Source organism: Labrus mixtus, unplaced genomic scaffold (assembly GCF_963584025.1).
Source record: "Labrus mixtus unplaced genomic scaffold, fLabMix1.1 SCAFFOLD_144, whole genome shotgun sequence".
In the NCBI taxonomy this organism is placed as follows: domain Eukaryota; kingdom Metazoa; phylum Chordata; class Actinopteri; order Labriformes; family Labridae; genus Labrus; species Labrus mixtus.
This window is the reverse complement of record NW_026870232.1, coordinates 7,041-22,500: the sequence shown is the minus strand read 5'-3', so window position 1 is coordinate 22,500 and position 15,460 is coordinate 7,041. Positions and strand designations below refer to the sequence as shown.

General features: G+C 45.5%; 1 protein-coding gene across 4 annotated transcripts in view; it reads left to right on the top strand.

Annotated features, from left to right (window-relative positions):
• Window positions 1-14,142, top strand: part of tcf20 (transcription factor 20) — a 16,100-nt gene extending 1,958 nt beyond the window's left edge. Inside the window, exons 2-6 of one of the 4 annotated variants that reach the window (XM_061033986.1) lie at window positions 2,592-10,859; window positions 11,259-11,352; window positions 11,507-11,556; window positions 11,726-11,826; window positions 12,716-14,142. In XM_061033986.1, the coding sequence (XP_060889969.1) occupies window positions 3,759-10,859; window positions 11,259-11,352; window positions 11,507-11,556; window positions 11,726-11,785 (7,305 nt within the window). In that variant the 5' untranslated portion in view covers window positions 2,592-3,758 and the 3' untranslated portion in view covers window positions 11,786-11,826; window positions 12,716-14,142. Of the gene's footprint in view, window positions 1-2,591; window positions 10,860-11,258; window positions 11,384-11,506; window positions 11,568-11,725; window positions 11,827-12,715 lie in introns of those variants that run through there. The other 3 variants (XM_061033985.1, XR_009670636.1, XR_009670635.1) reach the window with 3 other exon arrangements.
• The last annotated feature ends 1,318 nt before the right edge of the window (window positions 14,143-15,460 follow it).

Here is a 15,460-nt window from a genome sequence, read left to right as displayed (position 1 = left end):
GAGAGTCGGGGATGACCCGCAGCAAAGTGCCCGGGCCGCTGCGATGATGACTGTAGCGTCTGTACATGGGGCGGGCAACATAACCGCTAGGCCACCCAGTGCCCAGCCTGCGTCAGCTTTTTTTAAAATAAAAAATCACTGGGCCCTCGGTTGTAAATAGCTCGACTTTTGGGACCACCACCGCACTTGTCAACGTGACCTTACCGGCCAATCAGAATCAAGAAAGGGGCGGGACATCTGTTAGCAGCTTTGACTACAACAATAGCGGAGGAGAAACTAATCTGACAATGTTCAGAGCTGCTGCTGCTGCCAGGACACCATTCAGTGACATTTCTTGGTGATATTTCTTTGAGTAAAACTGAGCGTCACTAAGGAAGTGGAAGTTAATCCTTTGTAACCAAGCAACAGTAAGCGCTGGAGAGAACCGTTAATGGACACATGCCTACATTTCTTAATTAAGTTATCAGAAACGTACGGGGGAGCTCGAGGTCTTACAGTCGTTTAAGGAAGTCTTAAATTTGATATTCTCAATTTAAAGCCTCTGAAGTCTTAAATGTATTTAGAAAAGTCATCAGTGTTGCCATGACGATGGCCTTAACCTTCACACCAATATGGAGAGCAGAAGGGGACTAAAAAAGGTCTTTGAAAGTCTTCATTTGAACTTTGACAGTCTTAGGGGTTTCCCTGAAACTCCTGCAAACTGTCTAAATTGCACAAATACTTTGGCCACAAAATGTTCTTTCTCTCCCTCCGGTTGCAGCTATCGGTTGAAAAAATGACCTTTGACCTAAGATCTGAAGAAGTCTGTTTACTTTTCTATCGCTCATTAGAATAACAGAGTTTGGTGCGCCGGTGGCCTAGCAGTTAATGCGCCCCCCATGTATGGAGGCCTGCTCAAAAGTTTTGTTCTAGTCTGGGGGTGGAGTCCATGGGTGGAGAGGGGAGGGGATTTTATTTTACCAGAATCCCACTGTGACATCACAAGGAGAGCACATTTGAAACAGAGCATTGTTCTCTGTGTTGTAAGACTTATGCAGACCACAAACAAAGGACTGGATGGGTTTATTTCACATGTTGTGGGTCAGTAGACTCTCAGGTTACACAGATATATGTTCAGACTGAAGAAGAGGATTTTTCAGAATATGTCCCCTTTAAATCACCTGCTACTGAAAATATTTGAATATTTGTACAACCTAACAAAACCCAGGTTTCAAGGTCTGACCTGTTAGTGGTTCCACACGCCGTCTTTCTTCATCTCATCACTTTCTCTGCAGTGAAAACAACACTGTGTGGATATATCCACACTGAGACTGACAGGTAAATAATCATAAAACTGTTGTTTTGGGTGGCTTAAGGTCTGCACTTACACAACAAAAGTCACTCGACGTGTGTTAGGGCCATTAACCATTTTACTGTGTGCTCCAGGCAGACAATAGAGGCTCGTGTCACAGAGGGCAATTATAGCTACTGCTGACCCCATAAAGGTGGCGCCATCCCTTTTAATTATCACCTATAATAATTAAAGCCCATTAAAAGAAGTAAAAACCAGTAAAGTTAATGGGCTTGGGTGTCAGTGTAACGCAGTGGGAGAGGCTCTGCTGCTGTCTTTGCTCGATGAGGTTGTTTGTTTACATGTGGAGAAGTGTTTGTGACCTTGTGTCCGTGTTGCTTTGTTTCCTAAACTGCTGCCGCCGCCGCTAACCCACTTTCCTCTCCACCAGCTCTGTTTGTTATCAGTCGGGGGAGACGGCTCAGTCGTGTGGTGTTAGCGCTCCAGCCACAGTAAATGTCCTACCCTTGGTGCATATTAAAGTAGAAGCTTTAATAAGAGGCCAGACTTCTTTTTTTTAAAGAAGCAGCGTAAGAAATGTAGACGTTGTTGGTTTGGTGAATCTGTTTGTGGGATTATTGAGGTGGACCACCAAAAATAATTCAACTGATGGGAATGTTGATGTTATTATGAACTTTGATATGATTCTGTCCAAAAACAAACGATATTGATACCACAGAAACAAAAATAGAAGTCAACAATATTGGGTAATTTTTTACTGTTACTACCTCTAAAAATTGTAAAGAGGCGGAATCACTTCGTCCCCCAAATAACGCCTCCGTGGCATTTAGATTTATCGCGTTGAAACGTCAGTGGGGCGTAAATATCGCGCCTTGAAACGGCAGTCTGAACGGGGATCAAATTGCAAAAAACATTGCAAACATTTCTGTTATTGTGCAATAAAACGTTGTGCAGAAGGTTGGTGTGGTAGTATAGGTTATAAAATATCAGATTTTAAAATTCATGGCATCGAGAAAGTATCAAACTATCGAAACGTTAATGCTGGATCGATCTAAACAAAGTCTTATCAAAGCTTTACAATGTCATTTTGTAAGTTTAGTTGTGGTTGTAAATATCTTTTTGTCTACCACCTAACTGTTTAGATTTACTCAAATTACTCTGCCAAAAAATACGTCAAAATAGTCTTTGAGTCTTCTTCGTTCATGATGCTGTCCATGATAATTATAATTATTACATTCTAACAGTGCTGATACACTTGCAGTTTCATGCTAACATTTTGATCCGTTTTTTGTATTTGCAGACCCGTGAAGGCGTCTGGACAACGTCTCCTGGAAAAAGTGCTTATCTGCCTGGAAATACTGAAGAAAAAACTGAAAACAGGAGCTTGAATTGACTGAACTTGAAGTGGACTAAAAGGATTACCCTCCTTTTGGAAAATTGTTGCCATGGAACTAGGTAGAATCAAATGATGGTAGAGGGAAAAAAACAAAGGTAAGGACAGCAGCACGCTGAAGCTACAGGAAGGCACCGAGAAGAATCCCAACACATTTACTAAACAGGGACCAAAGACTTTTACAGTCCTGATGAATGCATGTAGCAGAAAAGTAGAAAGAAAACAGTATTTGAAAGGGAATGACCAAGAAAAAGGACATCTTGAAAAGTATTACACTCTGCATCCAAGAGCTGATGAGAATATCAATGGAGTGTTTTCCTCTGGGAGTGTTTAGTGAGGGTCGGTATTCTGACCTGTATTCAGTTTTTGTCTCACCCAGGTGTGAGTCCAGTCCTGGCAAACATACGGAGGAACTGAAGGATTGTTGTGACCAAACCCAGTCTCAATGGTTTTATTGAGATTTCTTTTTTTTTTTGCACACGATGCTAGTGGATTGCAACATAATTAAATCCTAACATACAGAAGAAGCTTGCTCGAGCTGTTGTTGAAGCAGAGATGACTGTATACCTGTAAAGACTTCTCAAGTTGAACATTTCACACGGTGATGCTTCAGTCGTCTGTGATATCTTTGCCTGCTCAGTGCCAAAACTGTCTCAGCTTCATTGAAAGGACATCACACTTTTAATATTGTATTTTTCTGCAGAAGAAACCTGCGCCAATACATCTTTTTGCTTTCTAAGAATCACATTTTTTTAGGTGAAACTTTAAAAAAAAAACACATCATATGAAAGATTTTTTACCATTTGGCCTTTTCATATACTGCTAAAATCACCATCAGCTAAACCTCTCTTCCCTACTTTCCTAACAAAGTGATCACATCCTCTGTGATACATATTCCCCAGTTTGAATCTGTCTTGGATTTTGAAAGCATTTCCCTGCTTCACTGCCAGGCTCTCATAGACTCTCTCTTTGTCATTTATGGTTACTGCTATAAGCCAGGTTTTTGATCAGAAGCATTCCCTACAATAGACACTGACAGATATTTCCGTTTTTGATCCAAACTTGGAAAAAACAATGCAGAATTTTTCAAACAGCCCGGCTCCACCCTCTCTGCCCCCGGGGTTTAGTGGGAGGGGTGGAGGGGGACCTCTGTATCCCCCTCAGCCAGCAGAGCCTCAGATCTCTCCAAGGATGACAGATGATTACGCAGGGATGCAACAGCAGAGCCTGCACAGAGGCCATCACCTCCCCGGTCAAGCCAGCCACATGCTCGCTTACAGCGCTCGAAACAGAGGAGCTGTGGAGGCAGCACCATCACAGGGGGGCATTCACAGCGGCAACACTAACAACCCCTACAGGAAGGACGTCATGGATTATTATTTTTCAATGGGGGGAAAGGACAGACACAGAAGAGGGGGCATGGGCTATGGCGCAGGCTTTGGGTACCCTAATCTGGATGGACATATACCTCATCAATACCGACATGCTGGATCTGGCTCTACACCAACATCTGGCATGATGTCATATCCAGCGGACTACAGCTCCAGTGCCGGTTCAGGTGGAGGGGCTGGTGCTGGAGCGTTCTCTCCGTCTCATCAGTACAATATGAGTCAGAATCCTGCAATGCAGTCGGTGCCGGGTTCTCAGCTGCAGCACCGCCAGCACAGCCAGACCTTCCCCGCTGTCCACCACGGGCAACAGCAGAGAAGCTATCCACACTCCGGGCACAGAATGACCCCCCAGTACCCACACTACTCCCCACAGGGTGGTGCATCCACTGGGTCGTCAGGAATGTACAGCCCCCCTCCACAAAGATATCTGGACGGGGCTGCCGGCACTGGGTTCGATCCCAAAGTCAACAGCTCTCCCAGTGTCAACTCCAGTTCAAACTCAGTCTCCAGTTCAGTTGCTGCTAACAGTGTGGGGCAAATGGAGAATGTTCAACAGGGTTACCATGCTGCAAATTATCCCGGATATCCCCCACAGACACACTCACTCCACAAGCAAGCTACACTACAGCACCGTAACTCACAGCACAATTTAGGGGTAGGTTATGACAACTCTCTCAAGATGCAGCACCAGGGCCCGTCTCCAGGCTCTGCTTATGCTAAACATCACCAAGCCTCCAATCCTAGTATACCTCAAGCAGCATCTCAAGAAATAGCCAAATCCCCAATGCACCCCAATGCTCAACAGACCCAAATCAACCAAAACTTTAGCCCCATATCCAACCCCTCTCCTGCTGCTTCTGCAGTGCATTCCCCCAGTTGTAGCTCCTCTCCTTCCCCTCTGATGGGGGTCTCAGAGTCACATGGAAACCCCTTGGGTCATGGTCCTTCACACCCACTGACATCAAACCCCCGTAGCAGCCATGGTCAGGGTAGATTACTGCAGACCATGCCTCAATTAAGTCCCACGCCCAATTCAAATAGCAGCATCAGTAGTTGTGGTAGCAGTGGCAGTCATAAAGCTCACAGCATGAGTGCAGTTGGAGGGAGCAGTCTTCCTCCAACAGGTCGAAACAAAATGGGTCTAGGCCCAGGGTTTGGGTCTCGAGAGGAGGGCCCTTCCATTTATTCAGCTTCTGTGCTTGATAAAATGCAGGACTCCAGCCTGAATAGTCTTAATGCCTTGACATCACAAGTAGCCAATTTACCAAACACAGTGCAGCACATGCTCCTCACTGACACCGTGCTTTCACAGAAGAAGGGGAAAGATGGGGGGCAGATGCAACAGGCATTACATGGCTTGCCCCCATCACAACCAAGGAGCAGAAATGCAAGTGCAGCCTCCAGTACAAGCACAGTTAAAGATGGATGTGCTGTGATGATTGGTGATGGTGCTGGCTTAGACGCTGGTGGCGATGAAGACTCCTCGCTGATATCAGTGGGAGCTTCATCAGGGACTAAGAGGGAGCGTGAGGAGGGGTTTTCTGAGGGGGAACATAGGAGAGTAAGGCAGATGAGTGGTGCAAGCAGTGGATCTGAAACAACTGGCTTTCCAACTCAAACACAAATAGGACAAAATGTTAAAACTGTCACCTCTGATTCATCGTCAAAAGAATCAAAAGTTTGTGAAACTAAAAGAAATGAAGCTCATGTTCCCTCTTCATTATCTCCATCAGAGACTGGATTAATGTCACATTCAGCACCCCCAGTTCCCTCCTCCCCTTCATCCACCTCCTCCAGTATTGCTCCTCCACAGCCAAACTGTGTTTCAGAGTTGCCTGGTTTAACATATAGCGAACACAGAGGAGGCAATGCGAAGACAAAAGAAATTAAAAGCGAAGTAATTAAAAATGAAAGCGAAGGTGCAGCTGGGAAAACAGAGAAAGGCAGCAGTCAAATGCAACAAGATGGAGAAGTAAGAACACAAAATGGTCAAGCCAAAGAAAATAGGTTGCACGCTGCCTCCAGATTACACAATAATGAAGAAAAGCTTACATCTGAGGAACAGCAGAGTGTCAGTGGTGTCGGAGTGATTGTTTCAGCCCGGTCTGACGGAAGCCACACTGAAAAAAGCAAACGTCCCCAAGACAACTGTATAGAAGAGAAACAGCCACACTCTTACTTAAGAGAGGCCAGCAGCCATAATGGAGAGGAAGGTATGGATCTTACTTTATATTCCTCCCTTCACCAGAAATCAAATTTTGGACGGACTCAAAATCCTCCCCAGTCTGGACCCCACAAATATGGCCACCCAGAGTCAACATATGGCTCAGATTTGTCAGCGAGGAACAGAGGCAGGGCTGGAATGGAATCAAATTCCAGATACTTAGGGTACCAACAATCACAATCTGGTTATGGTCCTGTGCAACAAAAAGATTCTGGTTCTGTAGCAGAGGCTTTGGTTAAAAGAGGGCAAGGAGTAGGGTCAAAGGGTCATGAGGAGAACTCCCAAATGCAGCAATTTCCAAGCCTTTTACAAGAGGTTCTTCAAGGTTACAATTTAGACAGACGTTACAGCAGACCTGAACAGGCATTTCCTGCACATCTACAAGCCCAACAACAATTTCAGAGCAGACACCCGTATAACATGACCGATGCTATGAGGATGCAGAGTGGAGTTAGTGAAGCTTCGGCTCATTCTGCCCAAATTGGAAGCTCTGGAAAGCACCCACATCCAAACCAGAGGCATGGAAATGAGCCTGATTTTAACACAGATCCCCAGTCTTCAGTGAAGTCAGATGTGTCCAACAGTAAGATCATGCTGAATGCTGAAAAAGCTGAAGTGGGTGTGACCCAGAGTCATTTACCACAGGCTACAGAACCTCAGCCAACTCCAACAAAACACATAAACTTAGCTGACTATTCTCTACCACAGAGAAAAGCTTTATCCAGTGTGTCCACTCCATCTTCTGCTGTTCAGGAACTCCTTTTGCAAGAGCCAGAGCCACTATCAGGAGGCATTGGTCCAACTGAGTCCCAAAAATCATCAGGCTGCACATTAGCCCCATCAGAGCGGCGTTCAGTTATCTGTGATGTGTCGCCAAACAGACGCAGCACACCAGAGAGGGACAGAGAAAGTGACAGAGAGAGAGAGAAAAGTCAGAGTGGAGCCTCTGTGATACAACAGCCATTTTCCTCTCCAGCAGCAGCCAATGATCTGAGTAAAAAAGATATTGGGGAGAAACCAGGGGTGAAAATTGAAACGGCATCAAAGGAGGCGAGCGCAGACTCTGCAAATTTACAAACTGACCATCATAGTAGTGGTGGAGGTAATGACGCTGATATGGAGTATCATACAAAGTCTGCTCACTCATCTGGTGTAATTAATGCTGACCCCTACAGGAGAGGTAATGCTGACGTAACACACTTGCCTTCTCATCCTATGAGCACTAATCCTTTATCCTCACCGTCGAGACATCCGTCCTATCTTCACGGGGTCGATTTGTCAGCTGGCAGTGGAAGCACTTTTCCTGGATATCGATATGGAGATACAAGAGAAGGCAATTTGATGTCCCGCAGTAACCCCCATTTCCCCCCCCACCATCCTTATCACAGTTTATCCCCCCAGACTCAATCCCCAAGTAAGCTGCAAATGTATCCTCACCCCCGTGGTCCCCCTCACCACCCGCATGAAATGAGCGACTGGGTAAAAGCGATGAACAGACCGTCAAAGGAGATGATGATGCAGCCTGGTTCATCACCAGGGCGACATAAAGTCAGCCAATCAGAGCACAGACAGAGGATGATCTCTCAAACTGACATGCCCGGTGATCAACATGCAACCAAAACGTCACTCCATCATCAAAGCCCGTACTTTGATTTAAAGATGTGGGAGTCAACGCACGCTGTAAGAGAAGGCAGCAGAATGATGGAGGGTGACTCCTACTACAGAACACAGCCCCCTCCCCCCCCTCCCCCCCCTGCTGCGACAGCTTCTCATGGTCCTGCTCCTCCACAACTGACTCACAGCCAAAATGCTGCTGAACCTGAGGCCTCCAGGGGGGCCATAGAGGAAGCCAAACAGCCCTGCCCACCCCCTCCTCCCAGCTCTGCTAAGCCTTTAGCCGACATGAACTCCACTCAGCCAAAATTGCAGCGTCAAACTAAAGGTGGGGGTTCAGGAGACACAAATCCGTTAATGTTGCGGCGGAGGGTCCGTTCTTTTATCTCTCCAATTCCCGCCAAAAGGCATCTCCAGGATACGTCTCAGCAGAGGGCCGCCACCAATTCTCATCACTCCCCTGTGGCTCAGACTGAGTCCAGCCATCACAATGAAGATGACTCAGCAAGTTCAGACACCCCTTGTCCTCGGCTTTCTTCTCCTCTGCTCGGAGAGAATACCTTTTCACAACCTCTCTCTCCAACAGGTGGTAACACCAAGGTTTTGCCAACCCGTAAAGGCCGAGGTTTGAAACTGGAGGCAATAGTGCAGAAAATTACTCCAAATATTAAGAAGCCAACAGGCCACGCTGATGACGAGTCAAATCATTACCCAGGTTTCTCTCCACCCTTTAATGATTCACAGGACCAAGACTTAGCACATTTCCCTAGGGTGGCAGGAGGGGATGATAGTTATATGGATGAAAGTCACTCATTAAACGACATGATTCCCTTCAGAGGAGTCGACGACGCCGGACCTTTACCTCTGTCTGCCTTCCCCTGTGACCCTACTCAGACATCCCAAGCACTAAAACAACAAGACTTTGACTTTGGATTAGGAGCAGCTGTGGCTTCAGCATCAGGAGACAAGGAGGACTTTGCTCTGCTTGGACCTTTACCACCTCCTCCTCCTCTTCCGCGCCCAGTCCAAGGTTCTCCACCTCCATCTTCATCCGCCCTGTCAGACATTCAACATTTCACCAACACGTACCAACAGCTTGAAACGCGCAGAGGAGAGCAGTCTGCTGCTAATCTTCTCCGACAGAAACTCCAAGAATCTGGTATAGGGTTTGATGATTATCCTGGAAGCGACTACTATGGCACAACGCCGCCCCACCATAGCCAGTCTCAAGGACACATGCTGAATAGACAGCATCAGATGTCCTCAAGTAGGTCCAGTCTGTCGCCACAAGATTCTAAACAATCAGATGGCCTCGTGCCTAAAGGCTATTTCCCATCTGGCAAGAAAAAGGGCAGGCCTGTGGGGAGCGTGAACAAACAAAAACGGGCCCAGAACCCAGCCCAAGCACAGGCGCAAGGTCAGTCTCAAACCCAAGGCCAGAACATGACCATGAGTGCTCCTCCTGCCTCACTGACTCCAACTCCAGCTGATACAACACCACCTCCGTCAGTGGAGACCATAGGCACCTCAGTACCTGTTGTCCCCCCTCTTATTGACCTTCAAAACACGCCCCCGCTTGCACCACCTGTTTTGACCCAGGTAGTAAAAGTAGATGTTGAAAGTGAGGACACACAGCCAGAGGTCGAAGTGAAACCTGCAAGGAGGAGACGCAAAGGTGTGAAAGATGAAGACGACCCGCTAGAGGCAAGAGGTCGTCAGAGGAGGAGGAGGAGAGGAGCCACAGCGTCGACTTCAATAGCTAAAGATGACTCAGAAAATCTTTCAGGGGCAGGAGGGAACCTCAGTGCTAGTAGAGTACTTGTGGATCCAAACAGGAAGGGTCCGTTTATTCCGCACATACATGTGGAGAAAAAAGTACCAGAGATTGGGGCAGTGTGCACTATTGTAAATGCTGAGGAAGAAAAGATGAAAGGGGAGCGTAGTGCAGTCGGAGGGAAAGCGAGCGGGAGTGGAATTGATTCTCTCCTGACCTCAGCGCTTTCCTCCCAGTTATCTCGCAGAGACAGAGAGACAGAGAAAAGGGAGACAGACGAGGTGGAAACAACACTTCAGTCAGGGAAAGCACTCCCTTCATCTGGCTATGTTGTTTCAGGCCCTGTGATTACAGAGACCAATCACTCTGGTCGTCTGCTTTGCTGCCTCTGTCAGAAATGGGCAAATTACAAACACCTCGGAGATCTCTACGGGCCCTTCTATCCAGCTGAATACGCAGCAAAGCTTCCCAAGAATCAGCCCCAAGTCAGACAATGTCTAGCAACCACCGGCACAAACAAAACGGGACCAAACTCAGACATAAGCTCAAACTCTTTGAGCTCTTTCCAAGACACACAAACACAAGACGCGCCATTCAACAAGCCCTTCAATGAGAGTTACTATTCCATGGGATTAGATTTAAACCCAGCACCTTTTGCCTCTTCATTTAGAACTGCCTCAGTAGCCTGTAGAGAGGAAATGATGATGCATATGTCTGCTTGGTCCTGCCCCACCACCAGTAAAACACCATCCCTCTCCTGGGACATGAACCTGGACATCAGACCCATACCTGAGCTAAAGAGAGAGCCGGATCTCGAAATCGACCAGCAACAAACTCAAAAGCAGATTCAGCAGCCGCCAGACGAAGCTCAACAACGACCTCAACACAGAAAGCTGACCTCACACCCTCGCTTCAAAAGGAGGCACAAATCGAGCGAGGATTCCCCCAGAATGGTGCCATCCAACAGCAAAGCCTCCCTGCCCTTCCAGCCCCCTCCCCCAGCCCTGGACTCTCTGGGACCCCTGGCACAGCTCGCACAGCTCCCTCAGATGCCCATGGACCCGGAGGAGCTGTGGGTCCACGAAGGATGTATAGTGTGGACCAGTGGAGTGTACCTTGTCAATGGGAGGCTGTACGGCCTGCAGGAGGCACTAGATGGCGCCAGAGAAACAGTGAGTGCCATCTGTATTACTTGTATGTGTTTTGGGATAGCTCAGGTTTTTGACTAATTTCTGCTGTATACCTTTCTCATATATATATATATATATGTATATGTAAACTGCAGCGGTAGTTCAATGCAAAGTATACTTTTTTAATGCTTTATGAAACTCTACCAAGAAGTGTTTTTTCACTGAGCCTACCCAGAGAATCCTCCAACGCTTAGCGTCTCTTTATGCTGTTTCGTATCTGATTTTGGGCCAGATTGAGGCAGTTTAATGGCCTGATGTAGCCCCCGGGCCTCCAGTTGAATAGATCTGCTTTACAGTATATTATTAAAAGTGTCCTCTTAAGCAATGATTCACCATCTGGTGCAGTTTAAAGATGTATTGTTTGTGTTTATCTCTGCTCAGTGCTGCTCGTACTGTGACATGGTGGGGTCGACCCTGGGCTGCTACAGTAAAGGCTGCACACTTCGCTACCATTACCTGTGTGCTATCGAAGCAGGTGAGAAGATGAGTTGTAATTAAAGGACACTGTAAGATATGCGGTTTCTTCTTGTCTGTTCATTGGAGCAGATTAGCCCGTTATGAACAGAATAATTATTTGATACTACATGGTAATACCTGTATAGTGCTGATACTTTCTGTCTCACATCCAGATTGCTCTCTGAATGAAGATAACTTCTCACTGCGGTGTCCGAAGCACAAGGTAAAGGAGAGGTTGGTTTTGAACACTATTCGCGTCTGACACTCCAAAGACTCCAATCACAGACGGAGCCGTTACACTCCATGTCTTTAAATGTTGTCCTATAACTCAGACAATTTTCTTTCTTTCTCTCTTTCCCTCCCTCGACTCTCCTCTTCTTTTCTCCTCTCAGTTTACCCAGAGCATCCGGCCACCCAAGTCCGTTTACCTGGAGCAGTCAGAGAGAGGCTGAGAGGAACACAGAGGAAGAAGAGATGCAGGAGTCGTGGAGCTGTGAGTTTGGTCTCGGTTGTTTGTGTCTATTCTCTGATATTTTTCTTTCCAGATGTTTTCAGTGTGTCAGTATCTTTTTAAGTGTTTGCTTTAAAGAAGATCTTAAGACAAGTCTTGAAGCTGTTCTTAACATGTTTACACCTGTGTTCTTAAATTGATGAATGCCATGTCCTCGCTTGTGCATGTTATCCCTAATCTGATATAAAAATCCAGTTTTTTTTAACTCGGGATCATTTCTGAAATCCGGACATTCATACAACACAAAAACCCCTGAAATATTCATCAGTGCCTTGATATCATCCAGACTAGATTACTGTAACTCTTTAGGCACACTCACACTAGGTGATGCACAGTACCTTGCCAAAGCATTGTTCTGACCAGAGAAGACCATATCTGGCAAACCCCTCGGTTTGTCAGATATGAGAGCAGTTATCAGGTCAACAGGTGTTGCAGCGATGGAAGCGGGCAAGAGAAGTGGTTCAGATAGAAGTGATTGTACCCGACCTAAAAAGCCTCTGCATGTTTCTAATAAGCTCCACGAGCAGAAACGTGCTCAAACTAGGATCAATATTGGAGATGCTTTTGAAAAATGGAGAGAGGTTAGAACACAGAAAGGTTTACAGACCCATGCAGAGCTGGATAAACACTGAAGCTTCAGAGTCCACCACATGGTGACCTGAGTGAGCATGGACTCTAGAGAGGAGGGGGGGAGGGGGGACAGCTCTCTATGATGTTTAGAATTTAGACTGCAGTACTCATTTTAAACACTAGGGGGCAGAGTTACATACTGCTCCTTTAAATGTTCATAATTTCTCGAGTGTCCATTAATGAAATTGTTCTTTTTAATAGGCCAGTCTCTGTTAACCTCCTTGTTTGTGTTCTCTTCCAGGTTGGTTTGGACATTAAAAAGAGACGCGTTTGTGAAGCAGCCCCAAATGTGAAAGGACATGACTGACATCTGTGACAGAGAACAAACAAAAAGGGAATGTACAATTTCTCAAAAGGAATCAGCATTATTTACTTTGAAGAACACGGAGAAAAGAAAGCTTTTTTTTTCTAAAAGAAGTATTTGCTCTGTACTTAAAAGCAGAAAAAGAAAAAAAGACATGGACGTGCAACTCAAAGGAGCGGATCTACACTTTAAAAATAAAAAAATAAAAAAACAAAAAGAGACGTCAGGACTGACAGAGGAGCTATAGGAACTTTCCTGTAAAGAACAAAAGAAACAAACTCCCTCTCTGGGCTCATGTTGGTTTCCCTCAAAGTGTTAAACGCTTCATATCATCATTATTTTTATATTTTCTTTGTCTTTTCATCGTTCTGAAGAGGAGTTTCACGAGCAAGTTTGGAAGAAGAGATTTTTGTATTTTATCTTATATTAGGATGACCACAAGTATTATTATTTTAGTCCTCATTATTATTATTATTTTGTATCCTCGTCGTTATTTACTCATGAAAATGAAATGGATGTATCTGACTTTAAACACAATATCGGATTATAATTTTTTTTCATTCCTGGAGAGGGGGGGCGGAGCCAGAGCGACGTCGTCTGGAATGTCAGGGTCGAAGTTTGCCACAAAGACATTATTGCCTTGGAGAACGGACATTTGTTGCCTTTCAAAACAGTCCCGTGTGCGAATGGTTAGCGAGCGAGCGTGTGTGTGCGTGCGTGCGAGCGAGTGTGTGAAGATATCTGGGTCTTTGATTCCATGTTTTGGTCCTTTTAAAAAGTGTTCTTATTTTTCATCGCTGGGGTTTTTACGGTACAGATAGTATTCACGGATATTCAGACGGACACAATCTTATTTTTCAAGTACAAAAAATGTTCGTTAAGTTGCGAGGAGGACGGCGTTGTGAGAGGAGGAACAAAAACACTACAGACTTATGAGTGTCGACCATCTTTAACTGTAGAAGATGACGGACGTGACGCTGAGGAGCAAAGGAAGCTACGTTCAACTGACAGAAGTCGAAGCTAGAAACACTTTGGAGATGGTGTCATAGAAACGGCTGTGATTGGTCGACCGTTCCGGCCAATCCAAGGCGAGCCTTACCAAGTACTTTTTGAATGGTTTCATCCTTCAGCGAGCGATTTGATTGGACGAAAACTAAATCCATTCAACAGAAGCATTGCCATGAAATTTAAAAAACACGGAGTCGTACATGGTGTTGTCGTATCATTTTTTATTGTTATTCTTGTAAAAAACAAAAAAAAAAAAAGCTGAGAAGAAGACAGTTACACTATCAGAAACCATGCTGTATCAGAAACCTGTCAATATGTATATGAAATATGAATACACGGAAAAAATGCTTCAAGAATTCTCTTCTTATTTCTGAATCATTCTTGTCGGCATCACCTCTCGTTGGAGGTTCATCTGACGCTTTCTGCTCGCTTTTCTCTTTCCAACTTTCAAGCTCCGCCCTCTGTGGCCTCCTTCAAGTATTCTCACATTTACAATCTCTGTCCGTCTCTTTTTCTGTCACACACACACGCCTACGTTTCCTGTTTTCCACCCCATCTTTGCAGTGTGATCGCCACATTCTGTTTCTTTAAAGTCTTTATATGTGATTTTTTGATCCAGCAGGTGTCGCCCTTGAGCACCAGCATGAAACCAAAACAACTTGCGCTGCATTGTTGTGTTAGCATGCTAATGCTAGCGATCTTTATTCTGCTCGTATCTTCACACTGCATGTAAATTTACCTGAAATGAGCGTGATCTAGAAACACAGTTAAGCAGTGAGTACAGTATGTTATTCTTCTTTTCTCTAGTCCCTCAATTAAACAACTTTTATACACGAGGGGAGGAGTCAGCCGGCCGTCCGGGCGATGTAAACAAAGTGAAGATAGGACTCTGAAAACTCTGAAAACATCACAGACAGTGGGACTCGGGTGTTACACCCATTGTAGACAGTCATGACTCACAGAGTTATTTTCAGAGGAGATACTTGATTTATACATTTAAGGGTGAAAAATCACATATAAAGACTTTAAGCTGTATTTAAAAGATGTGTTATTCTTATTGTACAGGGATGTGTGTGTTATGCATCATAAATCATAGAGAGTGATACACAGAATCAAAGACTTCTGAGGGTTGTGGAGGGTGCACGCTTATAGATTATAGACGTTTTCATAGCGCAATCTCGCAACAGCGCTGTAACGAAGCTCCGCCTCGATTGAGGGATTTCCACATACACACAAAGTCAGACATGCACACACAGCGCTGTTGGTCAGCGTGTAGTGGAGTGGATGGAAGACATCGTCCAAGATGAGAAGATAGAGCGATGTGTCTCATCTGCATCAGCAGTAATAAATCTTTATACAGAATCGAGTCGTATTAGGAGTCGAGGGTCAATAGAGTATGTCACAACAGTCCGAGACCGACATAAAAACTGGATCCCCAGGGGCGCTGGTGTCCAGTGGTTAGTGTGCGCCCCATGTATGCAGGCTGTGTTCATCCAAGCGGGTGACCCAGGTTCAAATCCAGCCTGTGGCTCCTTTCCTGCATGTCATTCCTCTCTCTCTCTCTCTCCCTGATTTCTGACTCTATCCACTGTCATATCTCTCCATTAAAGGCACATAAAAAAATAAAAACTGGATCCACAACCCTCTCAAGACCGAGTCAAGACCACACTAACC